The sequence below is a fragment of the Sciurus carolinensis genome, chromosome 8 (genome assembly GCF_902686445.1).
Source record: "Sciurus carolinensis chromosome 8, mSciCar1.2, whole genome shotgun sequence".
Taxonomy (NCBI): domain Eukaryota; kingdom Metazoa; phylum Chordata; class Mammalia; order Rodentia; family Sciuridae; genus Sciurus; species Sciurus carolinensis.
In genome coordinates, this window is record NC_062220.1 from 66,032,608 (window position 1) to 66,049,048 (window position 16,441).

The 16,441-nt window shown below is 39.2% G+C and overlaps 1 protein-coding gene across 3 annotated transcripts in view; it reads right to left on the bottom strand.

Moving 5' to 3' along the window:
- The window catches only part of Srpk2 (SRSF protein kinase 2), a 204,506-nt gene that overhangs the window by 19,838 nt on the left and 168,227 nt on the right, over window positions 1-16,441 (bottom strand). For all 3 annotated transcript variants that reach the window (XM_047561613.1, XM_047561612.1, XM_047561611.1), the window contains exons 9-12: window positions 11,486-11,651; window positions 10,315-10,340; window positions 8,995-9,241; window positions 7,938-8,420 (exon numbers count right to left, since the gene is read on the bottom strand). In XM_047561613.1, coding sequence (XP_047417569.1) covers window positions 7,938-8,420; window positions 8,995-9,241; window positions 10,315-10,340; window positions 11,486-11,651 — 922 coding nt within the window. The remainder of the gene's footprint in view (window positions 1-7,937; window positions 8,421-8,994; window positions 9,242-10,314; window positions 10,341-11,485; window positions 11,652-16,441) is intronic.

Here is a 16,441-nt window from a genome sequence, read left to right on the forward strand (position 1 = left end):
TTTTGGGTACATTGAATTATGGAACTTTGGGGCTTGAGGAGGTTCAATTCCTTGACAAAAACCAAAGAGAGAAAGGCCAACCTTGCTAATGGTGAGCAAGGTAAACTGTAGCAAAGGCCCCCAGGATCCACAGTATCCACAGGGCTCCCAAGGAGGGCTCTACATGATGCTGAGAGAATTTGGGCCAGTGTTGGAACTCTCAAGACCTGTTCTCAGGTTCATGGATCAACCCAGGCCTGTCAGGCACAGAGGCTCTCCTGGTGCATACCCTATACCTGCAACCCTCTTTATAAGGAAGCTAATCCATGATGGCACATTACCAAAGGCCAGGCAGGAAGTGAGGAAAATTGTAACACAGGAACTCAGAAAATGAGAAAGCAAGTAGCAGAAACTCAAGAGGGAAGGCAGAAATGTATAAGGGGCTAAGAAGAGTGATAAACATAAAATGCCAACCCAACAGATAAATGGACAACACTAGAAACTGCTAGATGAATCTCTCCTATCATCTAATCAAGGATAAGCAATAAGAATTTGAAGTTCACAGAACTAGATTCAAATGTAGGTTTCAACACCTGTAAGTTTTAAGACTGGCATTTGTCAAATTCTTTGTGGCTCAGTTTTCAGGAAAGGAGGTAATGGAAGAGATCACCCCTTCCCAGAGAAACAAACACAGGAGTGTTAAGGCAGCATTGGGCTGAATGGCCAGATCCTGGGGCTTCACTCTGCTGTGACCAACTGAGCCATTCTCTTGGCAGGGGTGGGGAGCCCAAGAGTGGGTTCCCCTTTCCAAACAACTTCCAAACACTAGATCCAAGGTTTATGAGGGAAGAGGATAAAGCTTCGTTAGATATTCTGTGGTCTCCTTTAACCAAAAGATTTGATTTCTTTTCTCCATGAAAACAGGGAATTGAGTTGGCTTTTATCTGAGGGTGCTCATGCAGAAGGAGGCAATTTGTAATCTGCCACCCACTCCTAGTTCTTGTTTTTAAAGACACCTCCAAGGAGTCACACAATTCAGTTACACTAGAGAAGACACCATCGCCTTATCTTTAAATACAGTTTCTTTTTATTTGCTATTCTTCCTTTTATGTTCACTAAACAAAATCTCTTTGGTGACATGCTAGTATCCTCCAGGTTCAGGTTTGTAAACAGTTATTCAGCTCACAATAAGAGCTGAATGTGAGCTAAATGATACTAGGTAATTCACTGAAATAATTTAATTGTGTAAGAACACAATAGGAGGTAAAATAGATTCTGTTTGTGTTTCTCATCTCCTCTATCAGTGTGATAGCTCCTGTGCCACGGGACCTGAATGCAACACTCCAAAAGGCTTTGTAAACACGGGGACGCTCAAACTTGCTGCATAATCATTCCAATTTTGTATTGCACACAATCAGATTGCCTCCTCTTAATTGGCCACTGTGGCAACCTGTCAGAGCTCTTCCTTTTCACTGATAATGCTAACACGAATGACAGACTCATGCTGTCTCTTCCAAAATTAAAAATTACAATTGCTCTCTGCTTCCACCAAGTAGAGAATAAGGGGGAAGATTTCACCTCAGGAATGGCTGGGGCCTTGAGGTCACCTTCTGATAAGTCAATCTCTGGGCAACACAGGTAAGTCTATCCTATAAACTAGCAAAAAGGAGTGCCTCAGCATGACACAGCCACCATTTTGCATGGGCAAGGCACCATGCAAAACATGCATTCCCTCTTCATATTTATTTTTTAATATTTTTTTTAGTTGTAAATGGGCACAAGACCTTTATTTTATTTATTTACTTTTATGTAGTGTTAAGGATCAAACCCAGTGCCTCACATGAGCTAGGCAAGCACTCTACCAATGAGCTACAACCTCAGCCCATCCTTCATATTTCAGAACATTCCACAAGGGAGACATAAATATCCTGGAGGAGGGTCAGGACCCAAGGAAACAGTAAAATTAGGAGATTTACTGTCAACAACTGACCCATTTGCTCATAAAATGGTTACCAAGTCCCTTCTGTGTGCCAGGTGCCATCTTGGCACTAGAGTAACAGCATGAAGAAGATACACTCCAAATTAGAAAACTCACATACTACCGATAAATGGTAGGCGATAAAGTAAGTAATTCACACATCATGTCAGATAACTACATATGCTATGAATAAAGAAGGGAGATAGACAATAAAGAGGATAATGTTCAGGGGAGATCATTTCTGAGCTGACATTCAAGAAGAGAATTGAATTCAAGGGAGAAGTTCTAGGCAGAAGACAGAAGGAAATGCAAAGGCTAGAGGCACCACATAAAAATAAATAAATAAATAAATAAGTTTAAAAGAGGCAGAAAGAAATTCAGAGTTTTGAGATACTTTAGGAAGAAGCCAGTATGAATGGTACAGACAAAGCACATCACATCAGAGCACTGCAGGGGACATCAGCTTCCCAAGGGTAACTCAGGGTATGGCTCTATGTGAGAAGTACACACTAGGTCATTTTGGATGTGGGGAAAACATGAGGGCATACACTTTAAAAAGGTGTCTGTGGACTGCTAGACAAGAATGGCCTGGGGAACAAGAGCTGGAGGCTGTACAGTGCAGCCTGGACAAAGACTGACAGTGACTAGATGATGATATAAGGACTCAATATAGACCCGGTATGAAAAAACAAAGACCACTCTGCTGTGGGACCTCTGTCCTTCAGATGACATGACCCAAGATCTATGCAAGGTTCTGGCAAATAATACCCTAAGAGGAATCCTTCCCCCTCTTCTCAATGGTCAATGGCTGTCAAATTACGCTGGAAAAATATTATATCCTTCAGCCTGGTATTTAAGTTCTTCACACATCTCCATCAGGCTCCAACCTTTCTTGTACTACTTACTCATGTACATGCACTGTGCTCTAATGAGAAGGACCCATACAAATTCTCAATAAAGCTTGCTTCTCTTGCCTTGTGCTCGTGTAGTACCTGTTTACTGACTATAAGCCTCTAGACCATACCTGCCTGGTGTGGGAAATAAAAAACACCTCCCACATGGGGGGAGGTTGTCCATGGTTATAGAATGACCAAAAAGGAAACCAAAATGGAGTGCCTCCACAGAAATGATTGCATCAGAAGATCCTGCTCTGGTATATCCCCAGAATTTAACACTGAAAAGTTCTGCTTGGTAAGAAGTAGGGGACAATGAAAAAAAGACCACCCATTTTTGTGTGTGAGTGTGGTACTGGGGATTGCACCCAGGAACTTGTGCATGTGAGGTGAGCACTCTACCAAATGAGCTATATCTCCAGCCCAAGACCACCCACTTTCACCTGATGCAACAGACAGGGCTTCTAGGACTGGTAATGTGTTGGAGTAAATTTTGATTGTAAAAAGAAAAATGTGGGAGAAGGTAAAGAATAAAATATAATCAGAAAGCACTAATTTTTTTCATTTATTAGTTGATAAATATTTATCTTAGCACACAGGTGCTAAGGATACAAAGATAAAAACTTACTGCGCTCTCAAAGAGTTTACATTCCTTTGAAGAGAAGATAAAGCAAATGGGGCAAAGACCATACAACTAAGTATAGTCAGCAGGAAAAGAGGAAAGATTGCAAAGGTCTGCTAGGGAATACAGAAGCAAGTACCCAAGAAGAGATACATGTATTGTCATATACTGGATCATGGAAAAGAAAAAAGAAAAATTTTAGAACTACTGAGTGGGCTAGAGATATAGCTCAGTTGGTAGAGCGCTTGCCTCCCAAGCAGAAGGCCGTGGGTTCAATCCCCAGCACTGAAAAAAAAAAAAAAAGAACTACTGAGGAAATCTGAGCATATAATGATTAACAAATGATATTATAAGATCACTTATATTCTTACTTATGAAACTGGTACTATTATTATAACAAAGATGTCCTTTCATCTCTCAGGAGACAAACACTGAAGTATTTAGAAGTATCCTCTATAATACACAGTTTTTATATACATATATATAAATATACACAGTGTGGTAAAATGTTAATTTTGAACTTATGTTGAAGATATACAGTTGTTATTGTACTATTCTTTCAAAATATATTTTTTTAAATACAGAGGTGTGACAGACGTTGACGGTGTACAACTATAACACCAGCAACTTGGGAGACCGAGGCAAGAGGATCTCAAGTTTGAGGCCAGCCTCAGCAATTTAGCAAGACCCTATCTCAAAAAAATAAAAAAGGTTGGGGATACAGCTTAGTGGTAAAGCAACCCTGAGTTCAATCCTCAGTACCAAAAAATACAGCGGGGGGAGCGTTCTTATAATTCCTGCATCTCAGTGGATGGTGCTGGTTATTCATGGACACATATGCCCCACTGTGGAGACAACTGTTCGAGATTATGGGGAGTTGTAAAAAATTGTGACCACGGAAGTAAAATGATCTGATTTGTATTAATACCAAAATTAAGTCGAGCAGTGACTTAAAAGTGCAATTTGAAAGACAAGTGGGGATGGCAACTAGAAAGAACACAAAGCCAAGAGATCAGAAGGTAGTCTCTGTAACAGTGCAGGCAGGCAACGACCATGCTCCCTTTAAGGTCAAGGCAAGAAGGAACTCCACTTAGGAGGTATGACTGGCAAGACAAGGTGAACTACTGAGAATGACAGAAAAGAGGGAGCATCAAGGATCATCAAGGGAATACAGCAGGTTTAGTCAATCAAGAGGGCAAATTGTGCTCTGATTTCTACATGTCTGAAGTCCCCTTGTGACTAAAGAGATCAGGCTATCCTGAACATTATTGAATAAATGGATCTCCAGCATAGGAAAGCAGAGGAAGATTCCTCTGCCAGAAATGTGCTGTCCTTGGATTCTGGACTTGCTTCCTCCCTCCTTCAGGTCTCTAGACAAAGGTTATTGTGTCAGGCAGGTGTGCTCTCTCTAAGATCTAGAGCAGCCCTCCACACCACTGCCTACTTTACCCACAGCAGTTCACAACACTAGCTGGCTTGCATTGGCAGGTGCACTGTTGGTTTTGTAGACAACTGTCCTCAGTACTCACAACAGGGACTATAACACTCTGCCAGGACTCAACAGTTGAGTGAATGAATAGGGATTTGGTCAGCAATGCCACATGGCTGCTGTAATCATGGGCAGGCTCAGGTCATTTAGAGAGAGAGACTGGAGTGTCAGAGGAATGGGCTGAGCACAGAGAGCAGGGCAACATCAATGCTTAAGATTGCTGAAAAAGACTAGGGATTTGCCCTAGGAAACAGCAGGACCAAGTGCAGCCTGCAAAGCAGGAGGAGGACAGAGACTCAGGTGGGCCAGGCAGCAGGGTCTGTGGAGTGCAGCTCTAGTATGAGTTATACACTCCCACCCCGCTGTGAAACACAGGCTGGGACAGCAGCACAACCTGTGTCAATCAAGAAATGTTTGTGGGGCTAGGGTTATAGCTCAGTTGGTACAGTGCTTGCCTGACAAGCACAAGGCCCTGGGTTCAATCCCCAGCACCACCAAAAAAAAAAAAAAAAAGGAAAGAAAGGTTTGTGGCACAGCTCTCTGATGGAGTGCCCAAGTGTTTTTTAAATTCAAGCAACATGCTCTGAGTTAAATAATGTCTCCAACAGGATTTTACATTTTGCCTAAATTAGAATGTTTCTTTTTCCTCACCCATTCATTCATTCGTTTACCACAATTTTAAATTTCCCCATACTTCTGTTTTTCCACAGAAACTTTTTTTTCTTTCAAGCCTAAACGTGTATCTGCTAATTCCCCCATTTGAATGTGAATTATAATGTGGTGGACAAAACTGGACCAGTAACCAGGAGGCCTGTGCTCAGAATCTATTGGCTACTAGCAAGAAACTGTCCTAAGTCTTAAAACTCACTTGGGCCTCTGACAAGGACAACATGGCAATAGTAGCAGTAAGCATGTCCCCTGCCAGGGTTTGTGACAACAAGGTACCTTCACTGAGAAATGTTCTATACATTATTTGTCATTACATATTATTTGTCATTTATTTACCTAAACTATTTATAGGTAGCATCTGATTCGAAGCTAAAAACTACCCTAGATGTGCCCATTGATTTCCTTTGACAGAGGAAGAAACTGAGACTCAGGGAGATTTAGAAATCAAAGTCCCATAGCTATTGTTTTGAGCTGGGATTTAATCTTGGTTTTTGTTTTGTTTTCTTTTGTACCAGGGATTGAATCCAATAGCACTTCACTACTGAGCCACTACTCAGAACTTTTCAATTATTTATCTATCTATCTATCTATCTATCTATCTATCTATCTATCTATCTATTTATCTATTTATCTATTTATTTATACCAGGGAGTAAACCCAGGGGTGCTTAATCACTGAGTCACATCCCCAAGTCCTTTTTATATTTTATTTTGAAACAGGGTCTTGCTGAATTGCTTAGGGCCTCCTAGTTGCTGGGGCTGGCTTTGAATTTGCAAACCTCCTGCCTTATCTCCCGAGCCACTGGGATTACAGGCAAGTGCCATCTCACCTGGCTGGACTGTTTTTATTTTAAGAAATCTCACTAAGTAGGTAAGGCTGGCCTCACACTCCCCGCCTGGGATCCTCCTGCTTCAGTCTGAGTTGCTGGGATTACAGTCATGAGCCCCCACACCCAGCTTAATCTCATATATTTGACGTTTGTTTTTTGGCACTAGGGTTTGAACTCAGGAGCACTCAACCCCTAAGTCACCTCCCCAGCCCTATTTTGTATTTTATTCAGAGACAGGGTCTCACTGAGTTGCTTATCACCTAGCCATGGCTGAGGCTGGCTTTGAACTCAAGATCATCCTGCCTCAGCCTCCCAAGCTGTTGGGATTACTGGTGTACACTATCACACCCAGCTTAATTGCATGTATATGAAGCCACTGCCCCAAACTGTTGCTTGCAAAATAATAAAAAGCTTCTTTGTAAATTACTTTCTGTATGAATCTATGAGTAAATTTAAAATTAAGCTGCAACAGTAATAATAAAGGCAGAGAAAGTATATTTCCACTGCTGCTTTTCCTAGAAATGAACCAACATTCCATGTGAAGCCTTCAAATACTCCCTGGCCAGGAAAAAAGTGACCGGGCGCTAACCATGTCCCACCAAGTTAAGAAAACACATGCTAGAATGATTAGTTTCAGCTGTTGAGTAACAAGGGTGTGGCTGGCTTCCTCAGAGAACAGGCAGTCAGCCTCTGGAGTGAAGGGGATGCAGAATCTCTGGGGCTGCCTGTAGGGTTGGCTCATCAATTACTTGCCATGTGTTAAGCACTCCTATCAGTAGAGGGAGCAGAGGAGGTTTCTGAGCTTTTCCACTGTGAGGCAGAATGGAAATCAAATGTGAGCCCAGTTTTCACTTACTGAAGTCACTTAGCAATGTGTCACATGGCATTTGCTCCTAAAATAAGGGTTTGAAATAAGACAGGGCCCTGGGTAGACAGACCTACAACCTATTTTCATGTTTAAATCATGTCACTTCCTTTAAAATTATAACCTCGGGATTGTTATTGATAGCAGGGTTCTATAATCAGGGACAACTATCAAAATAAGACTCTTCTTTCGCAATATAGCAAAAGAGCAGGAAGATATTCTCTCAAATAAAAACAAGCCAAAAAAACTAAATACAACACTGTCAGATGAAAGAGGTTACAAATTATAAGCTAAATTAATGCACTGTAGGAAGCGACAAGGATGCTAGACCTTCAAGGTTTTTGCAAATGTTAGATGTCACTGACTAAATATAGAAAGAATAAGAAAAGCTCAGAAATGGGATTTCATAAGCAGAGAGTAAGAGAAAGCCTAGAGGCACAGAATAAATTTTTAAAGCACACTGCTTGTTCATGAGTATAAAAGCAATAAAACTAAAATGGCTGGAAACATGTACATGGCTTTACCACCACCAGTTAGCACCTTTCACAGCATTTGTCAAAAGCATGACCCTGGGGACAGTAAAAGCAGACAATGGATGGGAAAGGACACTTACTTTTTGGCAAATCCCCAGTACTAGAGGCTGAAACTGTCCTGCTTCTGTCATGGGATGGACTGCTTTCCTCTTGCTCAGTAAGTGGAGATCCCTCAGAGAGCACAGAGCCGCAAGCCACAGGTTCTAAGGGCCCAGAGAACAATGAAGTGGAAAACTCTGGAAACTGTGACTCTGGAATCTTATGTTGTCCATTTGGCAATTCACCATTGAATTGTTCATAGGAGCTGCTGTATGTATAATCACTTTCTGCATTGGGCTCATCAAGGTTATATTCCTCGGGATTTGGGCAGTCGTCTTCATCATCCTCTTCATCCTCCAGCTGCTGTTCCAGTAAGAAAGGACCATTCTCAATATGGCCATTGGTTTTGGGTGACTCTATCCATGTAGGGTCTATATTCGCAAGTTCCTGTTCAACATCATCTTCATCTTTCTGAACATTTTCTTTCTCAGCGTCTTCTTTCTCTTCTTGGTCCTCAGCTTCGCCTTAAAAAGTTCAGGAGTTAAGAATTACTCTCTTTGACACAGTGGCACTAGGTACTTATCTCCTTTGACAAGACATACTTTTTAAAGTGCTTAATTTATGTACCACACCAAGAGTTAACACCTCTTGGCTTTCAGGGTAAACCTTGTAGATTTTCTAAATCTTATTTTTTCACTTATTTAACAATTGGTCTAGTCTCCTTAAAGGAAGTCAGCTTTGGGGGGAAATAATTTTTATAAGAAAAGTTGGGTTTCAATTTCTACTCTTGCCTCAACCTTGAGAAAAAGGTCTGTGGTGTGTTAGGCAAAAAATTAATCACGAAATAAAGAAAGGGTCATTATTAGCACGTATAGAAACATGGTGTTTTCCATTTTTAAAAACTACTCTGCTAAGTTAACTAGGTCTGGCATACATTTTTATTAATGAAGTACAGGTTGAACAGGCTGCTTCCCATACTACCCAATAAGGAGATGGAGAGACTCTTCCTTAGTATCCAAAGCAGCAGCGCAAAACCCACTTCTATGGTGACTTGACTGCTCTTGAGACCCATCAACCCTGACTCCGGGTGCCACTGACCGTCGTCTTTAGCAGTCTCTTCCTGGGTTGCCTCCTCCAATCCTGCCGCTTTTAGTTTCACCTCTGGGCAGTACTCATCATCTTGTTCATTGGAAGGTACAGCAGAGGTGATGGTTTCTTCTATTATTTTCCTTTCAGCTTCTCGCTCCAATTCCTCTATCTCCTGAAGGCGTTTTTCTAATAACTCAGCCTGCCTCTTCTGTTTCTTTTTCAGCTTTTTCTTCTTGTTTTTAGATATTTTTCCTATCTACAACATGTTAAGAAAATACCATAGGTCAGTCGGCTTCTTTGCAAAGCACCATATAATAGTACAAGTGCTGGCAGTATGGCAAACACTAACAATCTGTTTTTCACATCACATTCAATTAAGTTCATTAGCAAAGAGAGAAGATTATCTTGTGGTACTGTGTTCTACTATCAGGTCTTACCCTCAGAGCAATATACCTCCTCATCATTTTAACTCTAGGAGAATTGAAGCGCTGAAACACTTGGCTTTCAACAAGAAGCTCTTCTTGAAAGTTTTATTTGTTGCTGCTTTATACAAAGTAACATAATTCTCACCTCCTTAATGACAGAAAAGAAATGTCTGCCAACACAGGCAGACAACAGCACAGACTGAGTCTGTCTCACAATGAGCTGTTACCAACATCCAAAACAACATGAACTTCAAGAAATGAGCCCATGAAGTAAAAAGGTAAAAAATCAAAAAGTCAGAGTTTTTGCCTGCTTTCAGCTATGGCCACCTGACTTGGAAAGCAAAGGAAATAGGAACCTTCAGCATTTCACAGGACTAGAGAGCACTGTGGAATGACTCGGGCTCCCCACACGGCCAGGAAGCCAAATTCTCAGAGCTCCTCCTATATTGGAACTTCCATTCCAAAAGGAGGGCTGCTTCACTGCACACAGGGTTTCCGACAGGCCCACAAAATAGATAATACTCTCTCATATTTAAACAATTATGTGAGAAAAAATTAGAGTATCAGTGTCAGAAGAATAGGTAACTGAGAATCCAGTGAGAAGTAACGTAAATTGATTTTGAAATAACCACATTTCCAACCCTTAAGCATCACCTCACAATTCAGGAGACTGCACACAATAACCTAGAAAGTGCGTTAAGGAAGATTCAACAGCTTTGATGACTCCAACTATGCAGAAATCACTTCAACTTAAAACAAAGTCTTACATATTTAAGTAGACAGAGCATTTACAAACAGGTCTACTTTTAATTTAATATATATTAGGACATTTGTTATCATTTGAAAAGCTTAGTAATGAGTCCCTTTTGACATGCTGAATTTAAGTAGATACTTAAGTACTTACAGGTTTTTGCTGTGGAGCCGTACTCACTAAAACACATAAAACAAAATGGATGTTAGAGGAAAACAGACACACACATTTAGGTAATTCAAACTGTAAAATGAATTGATTATTATCTTTTAATATCCAACTTCAAAAAATCAAGAGTTTCTTTATTGCAGGGATCCACAGAAAATTTATTCAACTCAAAAGACGGACCCTTAAAGGGCAGAGCAAAAGTTGTTCATACTGTCGTTTTTCTTATTAATGTAAAATTAAACCCAATCCATTTCAAAGAGTCAATCTCAAGCATCCCCTATCAATTTAAGACAATGAAGAGTTCACAAATCATAGTCATCAAGCCAAATTTGTTCATAGATAATGAGCAATTTAGATGAGAATACATATATCTTACTTTTGAAATTCACGTGGCAAACTTTATATAAATAAACTAAACCAAATCATATAGAGCTTCTATTAGTAATTACACAGCAATTTGCAGCAACAATTTCAAATCACATTAGACCCCTAACCAGCACCAAAAGCTTGACAGGCTGTTTCTATGATCTAAAGTAACATCCTTATAGCAGACAGTAGGTGCAGTGAGGGAGGACACATCTCCCCAGAGCCCTAGTCACAGGAGTGCTAGCCCTGTACAACTGTGAAAAGACTATGCCAACACTACTAGTACTGAATTCTGTGAAATTTCGGGGAGTGGGGAACCACCCCTATATGCCAACATTCAAGTTACATGTCTTCTTCCCTATCTATCCCCTTAGGTCTTTCATATTTAATTCCAAATGTGCTAGTTAAATTCAGACTGATAGAGCATCCTACAAACTGAAGCTAGAAAAAAATTTCCCATGACCATAGGTTGGCCACAAGAAAACGGTTACTCTACGTTCCTGCCTAGAGAAGTGGGTAACACAAGAAAATGTAGATACAGATGAAGCAACAGTTAAGAATTTAGGTGGCTTTAAATGGAGGACACAAAGGTGAGTAATTCAAATATTAATATATCATGTAACTGGAACATCTTCTAAAGAAAACATTCCAGTTATTTCCAGCACACAAGTTCTTACAAAAAGTTCCTAATATGCATATACATATTTGACTCAACTGCCATCAATGTACAACTTTGCAAGATCACAATGCCCTCAAGGCAACTGAAACGAAGAAGGATCAGCTCCCTTACCTGCAGACCCTGAAGGAGGAGGAGCACCTGCTTTCTGCCACTCAGTGGCCTCGGCTGCCATTCTTCTCACATATGCATCATCCACACACATCAAGATGTTTTCGGGCTTTATATCGGTATGAATAATCTTGCACTTACTGTGTAGATAATCTAAACCTTGAAGGACCTAGTTATAGTAAAATCAAGAGAGGAAAGGAGCTATTAATACTTTTATTATTTAATTTTTATTTATTTGCAAAATACATTCACACAGCACAAAATTTAACAGACACAAAGGGTATTTGGTAAAAAAGCAAAAGCAAAAAACAAAACCCTCCTACCTTTCCCTCCACAGGAATCCAGACTCTCCCTTCTTTTTTTCCACTTTTTAAAAAATTAAAATTTTTTTTTTAATTTTTACAGATGCATTTTGATTCACTGTACACAAATGGGGTACATTTTTTCATTTCTATGGTTGTCCATGATGTACATTCATACCATTCATGTAATTATACATGTACATAGGGTAATGATGTCTGTGACATTCCACCATTTTTCATACCCGCCTCCTCCCTCTCATTTCCCTCTATGTAATCTAAAGTTCCTCCATTCTTCTCTCACCACCCCCACCCTCCCACCCCCTTTATATATCATCATCCACTTATCAGGGAAAACATTTGGCCTTTGGTTTTTTGGGATTGGCTTATTTCACTTAGCATGATATTCTCCAATTCCATTCATTTATCTGTAAATGCCATAAGATTTCATCTTACTCCAATTAGAATGGCTATTATCAAGGACGCAAGCAATAACAGATGTTGGTGTGGCTCTAGGGGAAAAGGCACCATTTTTTACATTGCTTGGTGGAGTTGCAAATTGGTGCAATCACTATGGAAAGCAGTGTGGAGAATCCTCAGAAAAGTTGGAATGACCCAGTTATCCCACTCCTCGGTTTATACCCAAAGGGCTTAAAATTAGCCTACTATAGTAATGCAGCCACATCAATGTTTATAGCAGTTCAATTCACAATAGCTAGATTGTGGAACCAACCTAGATGCCGTTCAACAGATGAATGGATAAAGAACTGTGATATATACACAATGGAATGAATATTATTCAGCCTCTCCCTTCTATAAGCAACCAATGTGGAATATTACAGAGATAATTTATGCTCATGGAAGAAAATTTCTATGTATACTTCTTTAATAACAACTTTATTGAAAAGTAATTCACATGTATAATTCACCCTCTTAAGCGCACAATGTTGTTTAGATGGGCAACCATCACCACTACCTAATTTAGAACATTTTCATTACCCCAACAAGAAACACCATACCATTTAGTAGTCACTACCCAACTCCCTTCACCACCACCAAGTCCTGACCAATCACGAATGTGCTTGCTGATTCTGGACATGATATTTAAAAGATACAGAGTGATTTTCCAACTGGCATAATGTTCAAGGTTCATTCTTGTGCAACATTCTTGCTAACTGATATTCTGCTATGTGGAATTCAACATTCTGTTTGTTTATTAGATGGTCATCTGGATTGTATCCACTTTTTAAGGCTACTGAAAATAATAATGCTATGTTCAAGTATATGGATAAGTTTTCGTGTGGGCATATTTTTTTATTTTCTCGACCTGGAGGGAAATTGTTGAGTCATATGATAACTACACATTTAGCCCTTTGATGAAGTACCCACGCAGATTTCTACAGTGCTTATTCCTTTTTACATTCTTTTTTTGTTTGTTTTGTTTTGTTGAATTTTTTTGGTACTGGGCATTGAACTCAGGGGCATTCAACCACTAAGCCATATTCCCATCCCTATTCTTTATTTTATTTAAAGGCAGGGTTTTAATGAGTTGCTTAGTGCTTCACTTTTGTTGAGGCTGGCTTTGAACTCGAGATCTCCTGCCTCCGCCTCCCAAGTCACTGGGATTACAGGTGTGCACCACAACACTCGGCTCCTTTTTACAATCTTACCAGCAACATATGAGAGTTCCAATTTCTTTATTAAGACCAACACTTACTTTTTTAATGTAGTCACACCACTGAGTATGAAGTGGTATCTCATTTTAGCTGGTGTTGTTTTGAGACAGGGTCTCACTGTTTCCCAGGCTGCTCTTAAAGTCCTGGACTCAAGCAATCCTCACGCTTCACCCTGGCAAGTAGATGGGACTACAGGCATGTTGCCATACCCAACTAGCATTTTTAGTTTTGATTTTTATTTCCCTAGTGGTTAATGATGCATATACATTTTTACTATTTCAGAAAAAGGAGAAAATACATGTATATATTTTCCCCCGCTTGGTGGTGCTGGGGACTGAACCCTGGGCCTTGTGCATGGTAAGCAAGCATTCTTAGTCCCAAGAAGGGTATAATTTAAACAAAAAATAGCCTTGGTTTCTAAATAGCACTACAGTTGATTCTGTAAATTAAAAGTAAATATTGAACCAAAATATGTACACGCTTATCACATCAAACCAAACAAAACATTACAGAGTGCCAATGACCTCAATGCAAGGCCAGCGTTTCTCTGCAAATATTTCTGATGGAGAGTAATTTCTTCAATTATTTCCACATAAAAGTTAATTTTTAGAATACACATTTTTGTACATTAGAAATACTAACATCACCATTTTAACATTAAGTCATTTAAGCATCTTGTCCACAAGAAACTGGAAATGTAATAGAGATAAGCAGAAGATACATTGTATCACCCAAAACTAGATAACACCCAACAAAATCCCAATGTGTCTGCCTACCATCTGTAGCTGGCTAAATAACCTTCAAGGATGATACAACAATATTACAAAGTGAGAAGGAACAGAAATTTTTGAAGGAAAATTAATTTATCTGTCTCTTAAATAGGCATTACATAGGTATTAAAACATCTATGATCACATAAAATAACTTTTCCATAGGACACATTTTCACATGAATTCACTGAAAGAACATCAGCTGAACTCTGATCATAGACTATGAGCTATATGAGGTGTTTGATATACAGCAGTAAAGAGAGTTCCCCAACTTAAAGGTCCTTACAGTTCTTCTGTTCGCATAGAGCTTACTCAATTCATGGCAGAGACTGGGGGTAGCAGTGACTACAAAAAGAAAAAAAGATGAATCAAGGGCAAACAAATATATCTTATCAAAATACTGACAAGTTGTTAGTAAGTACCAGTAAAACAGAAAAAAATAAGCCTAAAGAAGGACTTCAGATTTTTAATTTAGAATACTTACTGTTTAATATCTCAATTAAAATGTTAAATTATGTTTAGAATGTCAAAGAACCAAGTCAGACAGACATCATTATGTATGTCTATAAAGTATAGGGTATACTCCCAAAGGGAATATAAGCTAATGAGTCTATATGCTCTTCACTGACATTTCATGTATCTTCCTTGTGCAAAATGAGTAAGAATGTGGAATTACATCCAAAAAAGATAGATTCTGAAAATTACATTAATGAACAAGCATAAAGGAACAAAATTTTGGATAAGTTTTAAAAACAGCTGGGAATTATTTCAACTGAAATTTCAGTTATCAAAAATTAACTCAAAGTAAAAATATTTACTAATTTACTTTGAGTTAATATTTCCTTTCCTAAAATACCTTTTGACCATCTTTTCATATACAAGTTGCCCTTATCTTTCCACCATGGCTTCTTTTCCTTTGAAGACTGTGTCACTGTGTGGGAGGCTACACAGGTAAAAGCTAATGTGACTCAGTATGCAAATGTGTTAACGCGTTCCCAATGACAACAATGGGATAAAGACAAGCAAAGTGTTCTCAGTAAGAACTTAAGATTCCAGATTTCTTAAAATATTGGCTATTGCACTCAGTGGGGCTAACTTTCTTTGGGAGGCACTGGCTATAATGTTTGACAAAGAACACAAGGGAAAGACTCCACCACTGGGACCAAGGAAGTAAAGAAAGGCGAATCATGCAGAAGGTGTTAAAACATGACCTGGAGACTCAGACTGTTCTTACACTGCTACACAAATATTCTTTACCCAGCGCAGGTGGGTAAACCCCTATGAGCTTCCATTTTCATGTCTAAAAAAGAGGGGAAACACATTGATTAGACACATAGTGAGAAATGGACATGCCCTAGAAAACTCAAAAAGCAAAGTCTACCACACAGGACTAAGAACAAATGGTAGAACTGAACTAAGTTAGATGAATTGTATTTATACTGACTACATAACCATAATTTCCCAAGGCACTTACTATAAAACTTCTCTGGTCTCAGTTATCTCAATCTCTAATATATTAAAAGAGTTGTGTTGATTTTTTTTATAAAATGGAACATCCCAGCAATAAAACTTCTGATTTCATAATTTCTTTACATTCTAAACTTTTATCTTTAAAAAAACAATCTTCAGCTATAGCTAATAACAATTTTATTTTCAAAAACAGCATTTTTGTTTGTAACCAGCGCAGAGTAAAGTAATAAAGTATCCTAGACCAACACTAGTAAGAAATCTTACAACCATGTATACAGAATAACCATGATGGAGGAAAAATAAAAACAATGAATTAAGCTGCATGCCCAAGGATAGATCTCCCCTTAAAAAAATCTGATTAAACTTAAGGAACCTTTACTTATTTTTTTCTCCACTCCTTTTTATTTTACTTTGAGACAGGATGTCCCTCAGATGCCTGGCTGACTTGGAACTTGCGATTCTCCTACTTCTCAGACTTCTGAGTAGCTGGGATTACTGATGTGTGTCACTATGCCCAGTTCATTAATCTTTCCCTCTGTTGTCTTTACTTGTCAAATCAATGTATGTTTTTCTCATCTGCCTAAAAAACATACTTGGTATCAGCAGCAGAAGCTGCAGAGATCCCTTTGCTGGCAAAGCTGACATCAAACCACTCACACATAAGCCAGGGGCAGGGTCATCAATCTAGATCACATACTTCAGAAGCAGGTGCCAGGTTTCTCCATGTGAAGCAGTGCAGAATTC